Raw genomic sequence first — 19,861 nt, forward strand, 5'->3', positions numbered from 1 at the left:
TTTCAAGAGTTTGATCTCTAATTGAAATTTTGAAATATGAAAAAACATATAAAGATTATAATGGTATTGACATAAACCTAGATAAAAAAATATGCAGGTTTTATGACAAAATAGTTACCATGTTTTACAGCAATTGAACTTGAAAAAACTTGATGCAATGTATCAAATTATATATATATATATATACACACAATAATCATTTTACTTTTATTTTTAAGATAGGTTCTATTTCAATAATCATTGTGCCTTTAGTAAGAAAAATTTGAAAAGTTATTTACAAATGCATCTGTCATAGGGAGTTGTTTATATGTCCTGTTATGAAAATAAAGCATTTCATGAACACATTGAGTAGTATATTCCTGAAACATATATAAGGGTCAAACATTATGCATGTTCATGATTGCTAACAAATTCATGTAAAGGCAATTCCATACATACTGGAATAGTAGCTACAATAACAGCTACAATAACATTTTAATGATATGTTATAATACATAATAATTACACATACATTATATTTTTGAAGAATTATTAGAACACAATTGTCCTATGAGGTAAGCAGAGCCATGTTTTTAATATATCCTGATCAAAGATGACAAAATTAAAGTGTCTGCGGTTTAGGTTTATACAGTTTTTAAGATACAGAGTTTGAACTTAACCTTGGGCCTCCTAACTGTGGTTCCTATGCTTTTCCCATCACATCATACTTCTTACCTAGCAGTCACCAACACAGCGAAACTCAGGATTCTATAAGATTAGAAGATCTATCTTAATATATTTCAAGTCCATATGTCAATTCTGCATAAAAATTCTTTTAAAGTTACCTAGAATCCAGAGGACGCTTCAGTTAAGTCCCACAACTCCAAAGAGTAATACAATGGGCATGTCTCTAGCAAAGAGAACAAAGTGAATATATGGTAATCTTAGTTTTCAATTATGAACTTTCATTATTTGGACAATAGCATTTAAGGAATACATTAAATTTTATCTTTACTTGAGGCTCTCAGCTACAACAACTGTCAAAGTATGTTTATCTTTCAGGGATTTTTTTTTTTTTGTCACAGTATTTAAGAAATTGCTCCTAAAAATTAGTTTTTCACAAAACCATGTGTTTCACCGTAGGCTACTTTATTTCAGACTGTCCATTCCCCGCTACCAATCCTGAACACATACTAGATTGATTTTAACACGTTATCTCAAAAACAGTAATTCATTTTTAAAGTTTTACATTTATTCATTGCTGACAACACACAATTATCTCCCCTACAGGATTCCTGTTGCAACAAATTAGATGCATTTTCAACAGACAATGATAATTACACGTGAGATTGAACTTGCTGAGTAATTTGAATTACAGAGATTTGCACGATAATTGTGAAAGTCCCACAGAAGTATAGAGTAATAAGGACATGGTTCTGCATGATATTTACCTTGTATTAAAAATAATACAGATGCCATTTTTGCTAATAATTTTTCCTGCAATTTATTTTTTCCTTTCTTCAAGCATTTGAATGAAGATTTTTAATTTTATTTTTTGTTGCTTTTATTTTGGTGTGGGAATGGGGAGAACTTTTAAACCTCCATTTAGCTTTTCTGAAGGAGCAGCAGTAAATTGCTATCTATTTGAAACCAGAGTTACTTTACTATTCTCTGTTCCAGAGTAAAAATTTTAAGTAGCAATCATTCCAGACATAATAATGGTAACAAAAAACATAAATAGTTTAAAGTTGATAGTTAAAAGGTGTATATTGTCTAATTAGACTTTTTACAAACCTAGGTACTTGCTATTCAAAAGAGATATATTGAAAGCATAAGAACAGAGAAAAGCAGGATGTGAAATGGTAGAAAAGCAGTATTAAGCAAATATAATTTTTAAAAAGCAAGTATCACTTAATATCAGATGAATAACTTTAAAGAGGAAAAGCATGACTAAATAGAATATAATTCTGTGTGTAGAAATATATGTTTTTTTTGTTTTGTTTTGTTCTGTTTTTTGAGACAGAGTCTCGCTGTGTTGCCCAGGCTAGAGTGAGTGCCGTGGCGTCAGCCTAGCTCACAGCAGCTTCAAACTCCTGGGCTCAAGCAATCCTCCTGCCTCGGTCTCCCAAGTAGCTGGTACTACAGGCATGCGCCACCATGCCCGGCTAATTTTTTCTATATATATATTAGTTGGCCAATTAATTTCTTTCTATTTATAGTAGAGATGGGGTCTCGCTCTTGCTCAGGTTGGTTTCGAACTCCTGACCTTGAGCAATCCACCCGCCTCAGCCTCCCAGAGTGCTAGGATTACAGGCATGAGCCACCATGCCCGGCCAGAAATATATATTATATATACATACAATGCAATATTACTTATGTCATTACAGAATGATAAAGTGGTATATTTCACCAGGAAGAGCTAATAATTAAAACTTACATACACTTAATAAAATGTTATAAAATATACATGGTAAAATTGACGAAATATAGAGAGTAAGCGACAATCCAATGACAGAGATTTCAGCACAGTTCTTTCAATCTTTGATAATCAATTAACAAAAAATTAGTATCTATGCAGATATTAACCACATAATTTACAAGCTGAATATAAGGAACATATATAAAACACTGCAACCAATAATTAGTGAAGTAGCCTCATTTTTTGTCTCCAACACACAGGAACATTTTCTAAAGCTAATAATAAACTAGTATGGTATAGGACATCATACTTTAGGACCACAATGCAATTAAGAAGAAATTAATAACAAATATGTATTTGTTATTAATGAAAATATACAAATACCTAAAAAACTTGTATGTCAAAGAATAAATTATACTAGAAATCTAAAATTCTTAAAACTGAAAAATAATAAAAATATACCAAAACTTCTGGGATAAAGCAAAAAAGGCATATGAGGGAAATTTTTATTATTAAAAACATAAATTACAAAAGAAAGACTTAAAATAAATAACCTGAGTATACAACCTAATAACTTAAGACAATAAAGTAAACCAAGAAAGTAGAAAAATGAGAGAATAAATATGAGCAGAAATTAATGAAATATAAATTCTATAGACAGAATGCACGATGCCAAAGGTTGGTCATTTAATAAGACTAACAAAATAGAGAAGTATCTGCCAGATTTATGGCAGGGAATGTGGTAGGGTGGTAAAAGCACCAAATAAAAGCACCAAATAAACAACATTACAAATAAACAACACTAGGAATTTTTTTAAAACATATTCACAGATGGAGGTGAGATTTAAACGATATAAAACATTATGAACATATAAGACATTTTATATCTTTTTCTTTCTTGAAAACAGAAAAAAAAGACAAACTTCTAGAAAAATACATCTTATCAGAACTTACTTAAGAAAAATAGAAAGTCTGAATAATCCTCTAACCAGGAAATAAACCAGAACAGTAGTTACAAGATATTATCCTGAAACAAACACAAGGTCTAGTTGTATTTGCAAGTTAAATCTATAAAACTGACAAGAAACAGATTATGGAAGCAAAAATTCTAAATAAAATATTAGCAACTCAAATCCAACAGTGTATGTAAAAGACAAAACATGAACAAGTTGGATCTATCCTTGCAATGTAAGGCTGAATGTTCATAGCTACAAAGTTCATAGCTATAGTTTATGATCCTACTCTAGCTTTGATGTCTTTAGTTGCTGGCATTATTACCTAGGCCCCCTCCCACCTCCAAGCCACACAGGAGCAGCTACCCAAACTTGTTGCAACTGCAGTAATTAACTACTCATTCAAACTAAGTAAGCCAAGTCTTCTGTCTATTAGACCCAGAATCCAACCTCCTCAAAAACACTGAAACTAAATCTGCCATTATTCTTAACACTGCAGTCATCTAAAATGTAAGCTCCCCCGCCTCTTCCCACTCCCAGCTGCCCTTTGCCACAACACTCCACTGCACAATCATCCCCATGATAGTCTGTGCTTTCTTGCTTTCTAGCATTAGCACACTTCCCTTTATTTTCAACCTCTTCTCCAAGCATTCCTTCCACATTTTTGCCATCTCTGAAACCTAGCTCTACAGAAGGTACATTTTCTCTTTATAGCCTTCAAGTGGTGATTGTGTATTATTTCATAGTTTAGATATCATTATTGATACTCTCCTTTGTTCCAGATCATTATTCTCACTGGCTTCTATAAAAATATTATGTATCTTTTATGCTTATGCTATCTGTGTATAGCACTTTTTTCCCATCCTTGTGACTGTCAAGTATTGACCTTCTAATCATTCTCCCTCAGTTATCAAAAATTAGACACTTAACTCACAGAGTCTTCCTTCATGCTTCAATTCCTGTCATTATGCTGGATATCATTACTCCAGTAGACAATCCATCCAAAGTCTGGACTCTCTGTTCCTTGACCCCTTCATCTCTTGACCTTCAATAACCTTCTACTACACCTCAGACACTCACTTCCTTTGCTATCACATGTGTTCTTTCTTCCCAAGTCAATATTCTAAGCATTCTTATTTACTTGTGGACTGCTACCAAAATTTTGGATTTTGATTCTTTGATTCCTTCTAGACCTCCACTGCATTGATTCCTAAAGGCCATTAGCCACCTGTGCTATGGAGTCTATCTTCTCCTATCTTCTCAGGAATCTTACATTCATGTTTGCTTAGTTCTGTGCAATCCTCCTATCTAGTTTCTACATACTTGATCATTCCCTTTCATCAGTATCTTTCCTTTAATATACATACACCCTACTAACCATTATGTTTAGCAAGTCACTTTCCTGAACCTGTTTCTGAATTGTTTAAAAGAGCATGATAAAAATGAAAATAACTTGTAAATTGTAAGGTATTAATCGGAGTTAGTTTAAGGTTAGAATTTGTTGCAACCTAGAGATCAAAGGAATTAACTGATTTTCTAAGGTTTTATTGTTTTTTACTTTGCAGATCAAAGGATAACACTTAATTCTCCATAATCATTAGCTATTTATAATTAAAAAGTAGAAAATATTCTCAATAGTGCTAACTTGAAAGCATAGAAAAAAATCTATAAAAGTTATGTTGGGTATGTGTGTTTAGACATAGATATTGCAGTCTAGCATCTTAGCTTCTTGAGATTCAGAATTTTAATCACAGGGTTAGGAGTCTGGCATACTTACTACTAAATTGGATTTACCTAAAATAGAATATAAGACCTAATTAGACTACCTGATCCCTATCATTAAGTTCCCCTCCACAGTTCTGTAAACAAAAGAACTCCTTAACAAACTGAACAAATTAAGTAAAGGATTTTTTCCTAAAATATCAAGTCTTTTTAATTGAGAATTTTTGTACAGGGCTCTTTTGGGATCAGAATTGCAAAAGTTCCACAGTACAATATAAAATATAGCTTCATTTAACAGTGCTAAGTATGCAAAATATTTATAAAATATTTTTACAAAGATGAAAAAAGAAGAAATAATTTCTGATCATCGAAACAAAGATAATAGGTATTTACCCAAATATCTACTCTTCTTATGTGTCTGTGGGACAATACTTAATCAATGTGTTAAGTTTCAATTGTATTCATCAAACTTGGACCTATTCAACAAATCTTTGCCCTGCTTATCACACAAGAATGTTTTTAAAATCCAATGAGATAATGAATGTGAAAACAAAATGGCAAAGGCAGAGACAAACTACTGTTACTTCTAACTCCACTTTCATCCTTTGTCCTTAATAACAATAAATCAAAATCTATTAAAATATTAATTTACCTTTTAATAGGTTATAAATTTTATGAGAACTCCTTGACTACTTTTGGCAAATAGTCATTAATATACTTCATATCCCCAACATAATTATTAGGTTAAAGTCAGAAATCAATAACTGTTTGTTAGATATTTATTGTGCATTGGTTAATTTATACTTAGATGAATCCTTTAGGTAAGAATCAAGAAACATAATCAACTTGTAATAGAGCTTGACTACTGCCAACTATGTCAGTAATATAGTTATGAATGTATTGCTTGTCGAGCACCGTATAAGTAGGGAAAAGGGAAAGACATTTTATTTGTCCACAGAAATGTCACAGAAGAAAGGAGGAAGACAGAAGCACTATACTAAAAGGCAGACTGTGATAAGGTTAACGTGTGGGGTTTTTAGAATAGTAATAATAACCATTTCCTTAGGTAACTCCTTTGTCTCTTCTTTCTCCTATATGGGCATACCTCGTTTCATTCTACATTCTTTTATTGTGTTTCACAGATTCTGCATTTTTTACAAATTGAAAGTTTTGGCAGCCCTGCAATAAGCAAGTTTACTAATGCCACTTTTCCAACACTTTGTTGGAAAGACATTTTCCAACAAATGTCTGTGCCACATTTTAGTAATCCTCATAATATTTTAAACTTTTTCATTATTATTATTTCTGTTATGGTGATCTGTGACAGTGATCTTTGATGTTACTATTCTAATTGACCTGGGGCACCACGAACAATACCCATATAAGACAGCAAACTTAATAAGGTTGTATGTGTTCTGACTACTCCACTGACCAGCTGTTCCCCCATCTCTCTTCCTCTCCTCTGGCCTCCCTGATACATCACAAAATTGAAATTAGGCCAATTAATAACCCTCCAATGGCCTCTTAGTTTTCAAGTGAAAGGAAGTCACCCATGTCTCTCCCTTTAAATCAAAAGTTAGAAATGATTAAGCTTAGTGAGGAAGACATGATGAACGCCAAGACAGGCTGAAAGCTAGGCCTCTTGCTCCAAACAGCCAGGTTGTGAATACAGAGGAAAAGTTATTGAAGAAAATTAAAAGTGCTACTCCAGTGAACACATGAATAAGAAAATGAAATGGCCTTCTTGTTGATGTGGAACAAATCTGAGTAATCTGGATAGATCAAACCAACAAAGTATCCCCTTAAGCCAAAGCCTACTTCAGAGCAAATCTCTATCTCTCTGCAATTCTATGAAGGCTAGGAGAAGTGAGGAAGCTGCAGAAGAAAAGTCTGAAGGTAGCAGAAGTTGGTTCATGAAGTTTAAGGAAAAAAGCCTTCTCCATAACACCCAAGTACAAGGTAAAACAGCAAGTGCTGATGTAGACACTTCAGGAAGTTACCCAGAAAATCTAGCTAAGTAATTGATGCAGGCAGCTATGCTAAGCAATACATTTTCAATGTAAATGAAACAGCCTTATATTGGAAGAAGATGACATCTAGGACTTTTATAGCTAAAGAAGAGAAGTCAATGTCTGGCTTCAAAGCTTCAAAGTATAGGGTAACTCTCTTGTTAGGGTCTAATGCAGTTGGTGACTTTAACTTAAAACCAATGCTCATTTACCATTCTGAAAACCACAGAGCTCTTAAGAATTATGCCAAATCTATTCCACCTGTGTTATATCAATGAACAACAAAGCCAGGATGACAGCACATCTGTTTACTACATGGTTTACTATTTTAAGCCTACTATTAAGACCTACTGCCGAGAAAAAGATTCCTTTCAAAATATTACTTCTCATTGACAATGCACCCAGTCACCCAAGAGCACTCATGGAAATGTACAGTATAAGGAGATTAATGTTTTCACTCCTGCTAACACAACTTCCATTCTGCAGCCCATGAATCAAGGAGTAATTTTGAATTTCAAGTTTTATTATTTAAGAAATAAATTTCATAAGGAGATGACTGCCATAGATAGTGATTCCTCTGATGAACCAGGCAAAGTAAATAAGTAAACTGAAAACTGGCATAGAAGGAACGTATCTCAGAATATAAAAGCCATATATGACAAAATCTATAGCCAACATTATACTAAATGGGAAAAAGTTGAAAGCATTCTCCCTAACAACTGGAACAAGATAAGGATACCCATTGCCACTACTTCTATTCAACATAGTGCAAGAAGTCAGGCAGGGGTGGGGAACCTGCAGCCTTCTGATTTCAAGATCAGTCTTTTTTATGCACCTAAGGAGGCAAGAAAAGCTTCATCTTTCTCTGTTGTACCCCTTTTAATAAAAAGATTTGTTCTATAAAATTTGGATTCAGTCAAAAGGCACACTTAAGCACCTAGAAGGCCACATGTGGCCTGAAGGCCACTGGTTTCCCACCCTTAACAGGTATGAAAATCAGGAAAGAGAAGGTAAACTATCACTCTTCACTAATGATATGATCTTGTGTCTAGAAAACCCCAAAGATTCCACCAAGAGTCTCCTGGAATTGATAAATAAATTCAGCAAAATCTCAGCATACAAAATCAATGTACATAAATCAGTACCATTTCTATCTACCAATAATAGTCAAGCCAAGAGTCAAATCAAAGACTTTAGTACCATTCACCATAGCTACAAAGAAACTAAATACCTAGGAAGATACTTAACCTAGAAGGTGAAAGATCTCTACAAGGAGAATGATGAAACTCCGAGGAAAGAAATCTCAGAGGATACAAAAGGAAAAACATATCATGCTCATGGATAAGCAGACTCAACATTGTTAAAATGTCCATACTACCCAAAGTGACTTATAAATTCAATACAAACCCCATCAAATTATCAATATCATACTTCACAGATATAGAAAAGATAATTCTATGCTCTGTTTGGAACCAGAAAAGAGCCAAATTGCCAAAAAACATTCTTAAGCAAAAAAACAAATCTGGAGGCATCACATTACCAGACTTCAAACCATACTACAAGGCTATAGTAACCCAAAAAGCATGGTACTGGTACAAAAATAGAGGCATAGACCAATGAAACAGAACAGAGAACACAGATATAAAACAATCTACCTGGTACAAAAATAGAGACATAGACCAATGGAACAGAACAGAGAACACGGATATAAAACAATCTACCTGGTACAAAAATAGAGACATAGACCAATGGAACAGAATAGAGAACCCAGACATAAAACAATCTACCTACAACCACTGATCTTAAACAAAGCAGACAATAATGTACACTGGAAAAAAGAAAACTTATTCAATAAAAGGTGCTGGGAAAACTGGATAGCCACATGCAGAAGAATGAAACAAGATCCCTCTCTCTCACCATTCACAAAAATTAATTCAAGATGAATAAAAGACTTAAATCTAAGGCATGAAACCATAAGAATTCTAGAAGAAAATGTAGGTAAAACTCTTCTACATATTGGCCTAGGCAAATAATTCATGACTAAGACCCCAAAGGCAATCATGGCAACAACAAAAATTAATAAATGGGATTTGATTAAACTAAAAAGCTTCTATACAACCAAGGAAACAATGAACAGAGCAATTAGATAACCTAGGGAAGAGGGGAAAATATTCACAAGCTATACATTCAATAAAGGACTAATAACCAGAATCTACAAAGAACTCAAGCAAATAAGCAAGAAAAAAACGGCCGGGCGCGGTGGCTCACGCCTGTAATCCTAGCTCTCTGGGAGGCCGAGGCGGGCGGATTGCTCGAGGTCAGGAGTTCGAAACCAGCCTGAGCAAGAGCGAGACCCCGTCTCTACTATAAATAGAAAGAAACTAATTGGCCAACTAATATATATAGAAAAATATTAGCCGGGCATGGTGGCACATGCCTGTAGTCCCAGCTACTTGGGAGACTGAGGCAGCAGGATTGCTTGAGCCCAGGAGTTTGAGGTTGCTGTGAGCTAGGCTGACGCCACGGCACTCACTCTAGCCTAGGCAACAAAGCGAGACTCTGTCTCAAAAAAAAAAAAAAAAAAAAAACAACCACATTAAAAAATGGGCAAAAGACATGAATAGAAGAAGCTTCTCCAAAGAAGAAAGACAAATGGCCAATAAACATATGAAAAAATGCTCAACATCATTCTGTTGAGAACCAGAAAAATGAAATGCAAATTAAAACCACAATGAGATATCACCTTACCTCAGTTAGAATGGCTTTTATTAAAAAGTCTAAAAACAACAAATGCTGGGAAAGAAAGTAATACTTAAACACTGTTGGTGGGACTGCATATTAATACAACCTCTATGGGAAACAGTATGGAGAGTCCTCAAAGAACTAAAAGTAGACTTACCATTCAATCTAGCAATCCCACTATTGGGTATTTACCCAAAGAAAAAGAAGAGTTTTCATTTAAAACTCACCTTCACTTGAATGTTTATTGCAGCACAATTCACAATTGCAAAGATGTGGAATCAAGCCAAGTGCACCTCAGTTCATGAGTGGATTAATACAATGTGGTATATGTATACCATGAAGTACTACTCAGCCATAAAAAAGATGAATTAATACCTTTTGCAACAATCTGGATGGAACTGGAGACCATTCTCTTAAGTGAAGTGTCTTAAAAATGGAAAAACAAACACTACGTGTACTCATTATTAAACTGGAACTAACTGATGAGCACACATGGGCACAGAGGGAAGTAAAACTTGCTGGAAATCAACAAGGGGTGGGCAGAGGAAGAGGGAAGGAATAAAACCTACCCAATGGGTACAATGAACACTATTTGGGTGATAGGCACACCTATAGCCAGGAGTCAAACATTACAAGAGTGATCCATGTAACCTAAAACATTTGTACTTACTATTTTGAGATTAAAAATATATACATGTGATAAAAAATACTTAGCAGAGGAGATATAAATAGCCAATAAATAAATGGAAAACTAATCAAACACACACAAACAAGTAAACTGAAAACATTCTGGAAAGAATTCACCATTTGAAATGCCATTAAGAACATTTGCAATTCATGTGAGGAGGTCAAATATCATTAACAGGAGTTTGAAAGAAGTTGATTCCAACCTTCATGGGGTACTTGCAGAAGTTCAAGACTTCACAGTAAGAACTGCACATGTGATGGAAATAGCAAGAGAACTAGAATTAGAAGTGGAGCCTGAAGGTGTAACTGAATCACTGCAATCTCATGATAAAACTTGAACAGATGAGAAGCTGCTTCTATGGATGAAGATAAAAAGTGGTTTCTTGAGATGGAATCTACTCCTGGTGAAGGGGCTGTGAACACTGTTGAAATGACAACGAAGGATTTGGAATATTACATAAACCTAGCTGATAACGCAGTAGCAGGGCTTGAGAGAACTGACTCCAATTTTGAAAAGTTTCACTGTGGGTAAAAATCCTATCAGAGATCATTTGCATGTACAGAGAAATCTTTGGTGAAAGAAAGAGTTAATGAATGTGGCAAGCATCATTGTTGTCTTATTTTAAGAAATTGCTACAGCCACCTCAACTTTCAGCAACCATCAATATTGAGGCAAGACCCTCCACCAGCAAAAGATTATGAATCACTGAAGGCTCAAATGATCAGCAGCATTTTTTTTAGCAATAAAGTCTTTTTAATTAAGGTGTGTATATATATTTTTAAAGACATAATGCCATTGCACAATTAGTAGACTACAGTGTAATGTAAACATACTTTTTTTGTTGTTGTTGATAGAGACAGGGTCCCAACACGTTGTCCAAGCTGGTCTGAAGCTCCTAAACTGAAGGTATCCTCCTGCCTTGGCCTCTCAAAGTGCTGGGATTATAGGAATGTATCACACCAGGCCATAAACATAAATTTTATATGCACTGGAAAACCAAAATAATTGTGTTACTTGCTTTGGTGTGATATTCGCTTTACTGTGGTGGTCTGGAACTGAACCTGTAATATCTGAAGAATGCTTGTATTTTTAATCTTCTTGTATTTGATATACACTAAACAATGTATGTGTAGTTACAAATCTCCAGTGATGACTTCCATTACTTCTCTTTGTGTGTATGCCTGCGACAAGACCCCATTGAGAGTTGGGCTTCTTTTCCCCCTCCCGTGGAAACTGGGCTGTCCCTGCATTTGCTTTGACCAATAGAATGCAGAGGAAGTGACATTCAGAGATTTCTGAGACCAGGCCTAAAGAGAATGGACAATTTCTACTTCTTTCATTTTTGAACACTGAATCTTGGAACTCTCCCTTTTGGAATTCAAACACTATGCTGTGAGAAGCCCAAGCTCTATGGAGAGGTCACACGAAGAACAATCAGATAAGCTGTCAACATGTGCATGAGCTGTCCTGTATGTTACAACCTTTAGAAATTAAAGCCCCAGCCAACATCATGTGGAGCAGAAGAACCCTCTAACTGAACCAGGTAAGCCCCATCTATGCACAGAATCATGAGAGTCAATACAATGGTTAAACTACTAAGTTTTGAGATCATTTGTTATGGAGCAAAAGCTATCCAAAATAGAAACTGGCATCTAGAAATAGGGGGCTGTTGGGCTAAAATCAAAACATGTAGACTTAATTTTGGAACTGAGAAGGGGATGGAGACAGTGTGGGCTAGAAGAATAAGAAGGAAGTTGACAGGCAACACTTTCACCTGCAGTAACGTAAAAGGTAGAACTAATAAGCTTGAGGAAATTGTTGAAGAGCAGAAGTAACCTAATAAAACTGCAGATCTAGCCAAGGAGATTTCCAGGCAGAACACTGAAAATACTACATTGATTTCTTCTAGCTGCCTACCATCAAATATGAAAAGAGAGAAATGAACTAAATAAGAAACTGCTCAGTTATGGAGCAAAATCTATAGAAAATATAAGAAGTCCAGAACATCTTTTCCAGCCAACAGGAAGTTCTCAAGGAAGAAATCATATTAGAGCAAAGATCAAATCCAGGGAACTCTTAGTAAACCACAGAATCAGGATCATTCAGGATAAAGGGTGCAGTTGTAATATCCTTTAAGAGTTATGAAACATTTAAGCTAGTGCCTCCTAGACCTCTTAGACAAAAAGATTTCTAAGAATCTGGTCACACTTTGTAGATTATTCCGCTAGACAATGAATATCTAAGACTGCTAAGGGTGCTATCCCTCAACATCCTAACTCTCAGATCAAATTACAGAAAGGCTTGAAGATATTTGTGGTATGCCTTTTTTCTAATGGAGTGGATTATAATTTGATTCAAAGGAAATGTAAGGTGTTTTTAAAGGAATTACATCAGCTTATACTCAAAGGGGCAGAGGTAGTTTAAAATGAAGAGACTGCTGGGCCATCAATCTCCAAAAATCAGAAAGCAATTTGAAAAAGTTACTCAGCTTCAAACGTAAGCCATTTCTCATGGAAAAGGGTGATTCAGAATAAAGAGCCAAGATATCAGAGAAGAGCCAAGAGCTGAGAACCACTCTCAGGGAAGAATTAGGCTCTAATCGACGTACATTCTCTGCTCCTAGAATCATGAGGAATTCGAAACATGTGCCCAGTTGGAGTTCAGAGTTGCTATGGACCATTCACTGCTATACTTCTCTCATTTTCCCTCTTTTTGAACAAGAGCGTGTATTGCCTGACTCAACATTGTATTCTGGGTGAATACAGGAAAGAAAACTCTTTAGTTTCATGCATTTTTAGAGAGGAATTGCAGTAAAAGTGCCTCATATGTACCTGAACTGATTTAGATGATGAGATTCTGGATTTTGAGTTTGGAATTGATGCCATATTGAGACTTTAAGGTTTCTTGGTAGGTGGTTTGTGCATTTTCCACATGATTTACTATGGCCAGGTGTATTATAATCACTAATCACTGAAGACTGCTGTCATCAATCTCTTTCCTTCTTGTATATGCATGCCCCTTCCCCATCAAGAGGTAAAGGTTTTTTCCTTATTTCATCTGGCTGGCTCTGTAAATTACTTTGACCAACACAATGCAGCAGAAATGGTGTTCTGGGACTTCCAAGCCAGGGCCCCAAGAGGACTCAGCTTCTATATTCCTCTTCTTAGAATGCTCACATAGGATGCTACTTCTTGGATCTCAAACATCATCATTGAAAAACTCCAAGCCACATGAAGAAGCCACATAGAGAATTAAGTGAGTTCCCAGCTGATAGTCATTATTAAATATCAATCATGTGAATGGGCTGTTTTGGATGTTTCAAGCATGAACAAGCCCCTAGATAATGGCAGCCCCATCCACTCTTATGTGGAGAACTTTGCTGATTCCTGTCAACTCAGAGAATTGTGAGAAAAGTGAAATGGTTGTAGTTTTGAGCCAGTTAAGTTTGGAGGTGGTTTTTAACAGAGAACCAAAAAATGTTTCATGTATTCATGTGTTACACCTTGCTTCCCTGTCCTGACATCATTCCCATTGAGATGATAAACACTATCCTCAATTATTGATTTATCACAAATATATGTATTCCTACATAATATAGATTTCTTTTAGCTTTACAAAAACTGTCATCACACTGTATGTAGACTTTTTTTTTTTTTTTTTTTTTTTTTTAGACAGAGTCTCGCTTTGTTGCCCAGGCTAGAGTGAGTGCCGTGGCGTCAGCCTAGCTCACAGCAACCTCAAACTCCTGGCTCAAGCAATCCTCCTGCCTCAGCCTCCCAAGTAGCTGGGACTACAGGCATTCGCCACCATGCCCGGCTAATTTTTTATATATATTAGTTGGCCAATTAATTTCTTTCTATTTATAGTAGAGACGGGGTCTCACTCTTGCTCAGGCTGGTTTCGAACTCCTGACCTCGAGCAATCCGCCCGCCTCGGCCTCCCAGAGAGCTAGGATTACAGGCGTGAGCCACCGCGCCCGGCCTGTATGTAGACTTTTGAGACTTGCTTTATCATTATATTTCTAAGATTCCTCTAAGTTGTTGCATGTAGTTTATTCTCCCTACTAAATTACAAACCCCACAATTTATATGTTACTCTTTTGTCAATGGACATTTAAGTGATTAAAACAGTGCTCCATGAGCATTCTTACATGTGTACTTTTCAGGCACATGTATGCAAGAATTCCTCTAAGGTATATATGTACAAGTATTATAGAATGGTTAGGGTATGTGAATACATAACTGCAAGATAGTGCCGAGCTGCTTTCTGAAGAGTGTTATCAGTTTAAAATCCTACCTGCAGTATAAAAGGTGTCTTTCTCATGCACATCATCTTCATTGGTATTGTCTTAATTTTTCAATCTATTGAATGTAAAATGGTAGTGTTCTCAATTAGCCAATCATTTATTAGGTTAAACATCTTTTGCATGTATCCAGTCATATCTTCTCAAAATACCTGTTTTCTGTCTTTTGCTCATTTTTCTACAGAACAATGACAAATAGAAGTGGTGATAAATCGTACACTTTTTCTGATTTTTAACATATACAACCTAGTCATGATGCACTATCCTTTTTTATGTTAAATTCAGTTTATTAATCATGCTTTTGACTTCTATTTGTTAATAAGTTTTCTTCTACTGAATGGTCTGATTTTAATATCACTACGTTATATGTTTTGGCCCCATGAAATAAGCTGGAAATCATTCCTTCATCATCTATTCTTTGAAAGAGTTTGTATAAACTGTTGAGATAGAATGGTCTTTGAAAGAGGGGTAAAACTTACCTGTAAAACTGGGCCAGGTGTTGTCAAAATTTTTTTAATTGTTGTCGTATCTTTTCCATCTCTGCTTTAACTATGTGGTTAGGACTCCTTTTCCAATCTTTATGTTGTTTATTTGTGCCCATTTTCCTCTTGTTCAATTATGCCAGTTTTATTGTTTTGTCATGAAAACAACTTTGACATTGTGATTATCTTTTTCTAATTCATTGATTTTCTCCTTTGCCTGTTATCTCCTTGCTTCTACATTCTGTTTTTTAAACTTGTTACACAGTTCATCTTGTTCCTTAATTCAAGCATTTAAAGCCATTTCCCTTCAAAGTGCTGTTTCTGCTGCAACCAATTTTTAAAAATACGTTTCTTGTAATTAGGTTCTAAGAATTTGTTTCCTTCTTTCTTCTATGTTTTTTAAACTTGTAAATGTATGATTTTTAAAAACTTAATCTTTATTATTGACCTCTACTTGTTTCTGATTATCCATTTGATATCAATTATTTGAAATTGTGATTAACTTTATATCTAGTACATGGTCAATTTTTGCTAATATGCAGTACACTTAAGAAAAATATTTAGTTATTGAATATAAGTCTAAATATGTCCATTGAATCAATATTGTTAGTTACATTACTTAAATGTTTTCACTTATTGTCTGCTTCATTTATCAACAATTGAGAGCTGCTGAAATTTCATGCTGTTGTTCCATTTGTTGCATCAGCCCTATATAGTTCACACATTTTGAGGCCATTTCATAAGGCATATACAAATTTGTTATATATTCCTAGTGAATTGATCCTTTCATTTTTAATGGCTTTCTCCATCTTTTATATCCTAAAGTCTAATTTTAATTAAGATCACTATAGCTACACAAGTTTTCTTTTGATATTTGGCTAATGTATTGTTTATCTTTTTTATTTTCAACCTCCAAACTAGTACAACCTCTATAGAAAGTAATATGGAGATACCTCAAAGAGCTAAAAGTAGAATTACCATTTGATCCAACAATCCCATTACTGGGCACCTACCCAAAGGAAAAACAAAACTTCCTTGTGTCTTATATTTCAGGTGTTTTTCTTTTAAACAGCCTATAGTTGTTTATTTTTTTTTGTTTTAATCTGAGAAGACTGTCATGTAATTGGGTAAGTCAGTCTACTCATATTTATTAGACTTGGTACTATTACCTTACTTTCTAATTTTGCTCCCATCCCCAAAATTTCTTTATTTGTATTGCATTATTGCCTTCCTATTCTGTATTTTAAACTTCTTTTCCTTTGGATGATTTATCCCCTATCTATTCTTTTAGCAGTTACCCTGGAAACCTAACTACACACATTTAACATAATCAATTTTAAAGTTAAACAGTATCTTAACTAGTTTTCTGAATAAAAATATCACAGAACACTTTAGTCGACCTCTTCCCAGCTTATAAGCTACTGTCCAGTTTTTCAATTACAACCTTATTTTACAATTCCACATTATTAACATTGTATAACAATGTTTATTTAGTTTTACATTTATTTACAATTTCTTAAAAACATTTCCTTCATTGATAGTTTTATGCAAACAACATCTTAAATTTGTAATTTATCATTTTATTTACTTCTTCAATCTCAGATCATTCTTTGGGAAGCATTTTCCTTCTTGAAGACCATCCTTTTGCAGTTTCTTTAATGAAGGCCTGCTGATGGTAAAATCCATTTTTCATCTGACCACCTGTTTCAGTTTTGTTTGGTGCAAATTCTGACAATTACTACCTTGGGTCGAAGCATGGATTTTATCTAAATATGTGCTTGGGATATTGTGCTTCCTGAATTTATGAATTTCATGTGTTTCCAACAATTGTAGAAAATTCTGTTATCTCTTCAAATATTGCCTCTCCTTCATTTTGTCCTTCTGGTCTTTATAGTTCTTATCAACTTTCTAATAATTTGTAACTCCTTGTTTCTTAGTTCCTCAATGTGTAATGATTTAAACCTAGCTTCTAGCTCACTTGTCTCTTCAACTGATTCTAATGATGTTCGACATGTCTGAAGGTTTCTTTTTTTCTTATTTCAATAAATATCTTTCTCATTTCTAGGAGTTCCATTTGGTTCTTTTCAGACTTCTTATGTTGATAATGAGAACTTGAGGAACTGAATTCAATGTTTATTTTTTCTATAGGTTCTTCCACATGGTAGCTAGTTTCAACTTGTGCCTGGTGATCTGTATTCATGAAGTAATACTACTTGATCATAATCTATAGGAATCTTAGACCTAAATTAGGAAGGTTTGCCCCTTTGCTTCTGCCAGGCACTAGAGTACTACAAACTGAGGGCCATTTAACCTTCTTCAACTGTCCTGGCTAGAGCAGCATCTCAGATTCGGGTCTCTCCTTGTTTCTGGTTTGAGGCAAACTGCATGTAGCATGCTACTACTGGTATTTGCCATACTGGCAACCATAGTTTACTTCGATGCTTAATATAATATTCATGATTTCCAACTTAAAATCTGTTCCTTTTTGTGGAGAAGGAAAGATAGAGGTGTGGTTCTTAAAGATTTCTCCTACTTCCTTTGAGCCTATTCAAAAGTAGACTTTATTCAGGATCTAGTTGGTTTACAATATCTAGTCTAACATACTGCTGAAAGCAAAAGTCTTATTTTATATATTAAATATATTAAAACTGTTATGATACACTAACCCGAAAAAGCACATGATTTATGTCATTCTTTAATGATTCAAACCTCTCTGGAAAGGTTTCCTCCCTCTTGATTAGAATAAAACATGCAATTTATTGAAATTAAATGCATATTATAAAGGTCCTAGAGGATGAACTTACTCCAACGTTGTTCCACTTGATACAAATTTCTCCTAGAGCTCTATTACTAAGATATACAGTCCACATTGACTGTTCAAATTTTTAATGTCCTGATTAATGTGTAATCTAGATTAGTAGGACTAACATCTATGATAAATAATATCCCATCATTTTGAACCTTTTAAAAATAGACAATAATGATTTGTTATGTGCAACTTCCATCTAGATGCATAACTTTATTTTTGGAAACCTGGGCCACCTATAATATAAACAGGCTAACCAAGGCAGGTGGTGAGTTCATTTTAGTCAGAAACACACCTAACAGGCATTATGGCAGCAAATCTGGCTGCTTCTATCCTAAATACAGATGGATTGTTTACATTTTTATTACTCATAATTTTTAATCAATGTTCTCTGGATGATCAGGAAGCTCTTTGTGCCTCATCCTAATCACTGAAGTAATGAAAGGAGATACCCACAGCAAGGACTGTAACTGCAAATGCTGCAATCACACCTAAAAGTAAAACAAACACAAAACAAATGAAAATGGAATGAGCAAAAGAAAGGCTTAACTAATTCTAGGCTCTGAAATGTGGGTAACTGATGGGTCAAAACAACAACACATATATACATAGACATATATGCTATCATAGACACACACACATACACACACATATACATGTTCTTAAAGCCAGCAAAAGAAAAAAAATCTTAGAGAAAAATATAGCAGTAAGTTGAAAATTTAGATTGCAAATGTTGGACAAAGTGTCTCTCTTGCACACATGTGTGCACTCAGACATATCTAAGAGAAAAACTAACAAATACTGTAAAAGGCTTCTATAAATATCTATATTGGCATACCAGCTATCTTATGCTACTTAGCTCAAACCAAAAGGCAGCTCCAAAACAGCCTGTTGGAGCTATAATGCAAAGCCATTTGTGTCACTACTGAAAACTGCAGAAGCCCACATTCTACCATTTTAAAATCTAAGAATTAGTAAGTCTGGGTTGGTAACTTTTATTTTTTCCTGATTATAGTAAGTTTAAAAGAGAAACTGACCGGAGTAGCCCAGACAGAAACACACACACATGCACACACATACAAATTTATCTAATGAATGACAAGAACTACAACTGAATCTTCTGGCTCCTAATTCTCAGTCAAAAGTCTTAACGCTTAACAGTTCTTAAATTGTTCCTTCACTAAACAATAGTCTACATGTTCTTTGTTCACAAAGTCTGAAAAATGTTCAAGTGACTTTTGCACTTCTTAGAGCCTGTAAAATACAGAAGTTCGTAATAAATGTCCAGACTTGAATTTGACTTTTTTCCATAGAACATCCATCAAAATCTCCTGCAATAGTAATACTAAGAATACAATTTGGAAAACATTGGCCCTACTCTACTAACTGATGCTCAAAACTCTACACATTTTTCTTCTAAAAATACAAAAAAAAAAGATGTTTCATTTTTCAGAACACGTGGAGGATAACACATTATTTACAAATCTTTCTATCTCCAAGGCCTGGAACTTTCCATAATACTCAATAAATACTGACTTAATCTAGTACCTTTAAGAAAGCAAAACGAAATGAAAATAATTTTAAAGCAATATGAAAACTTAAATCCAAAAATCATCTTTTTGATGTTATAAAAGAAGTAAAATACCTATGTTTTGCTGAATTTTCAGTACTATTGTAGTTTTGATTGGTTGTTTTGGTTGTTCATCATCTGTGTTGTCCAATGAAGCTTCACTATTCATAGAAGAACTCACACAAGCT

At 34.6% G+C, this 19,861-nt stretch overlaps 1 protein-coding gene across 2 annotated transcripts in view; it reads right to left on the bottom strand.

Annotated features, from left to right (window-relative positions):
- Nucleotides 1-19,861, bottom strand: part of ODR4 (odr-4 GPCR localization factor homolog) — a 66,813-nt gene that overhangs the window by 15,924 nt on the left and 31,028 nt on the right. The window contains exons 13-14 of one of the 2 annotated variants that reach the window (XM_012736475.2): nt 19,749-19,859; nt 18,308-18,594 (exon numbers count right to left, since the gene is read on the bottom strand). In XM_012736475.2, coding sequence (XP_012591929.1) covers nt 18,527-18,594; nt 19,749-19,859 — 179 coding nt within the window. In that variant the 3' untranslated portion in view covers nt 18,308-18,526. Of the gene's footprint in view, nt 1-18,307; nt 18,595-19,748; nt 19,860-19,861 lie in introns of those variants that run through there. The other variant, XR_002222784.2, reaches the window with a different exon arrangement.

Source organism: Microcebus murinus, chromosome 23, assembly GCF_040939455.1.
Source record: "Microcebus murinus isolate Inina chromosome 23, M.murinus_Inina_mat1.0, whole genome shotgun sequence".
NCBI classification, from domain to species: Eukaryota; Metazoa; Chordata; class Mammalia; order Primates; family Cheirogaleidae; genus Microcebus; species Microcebus murinus.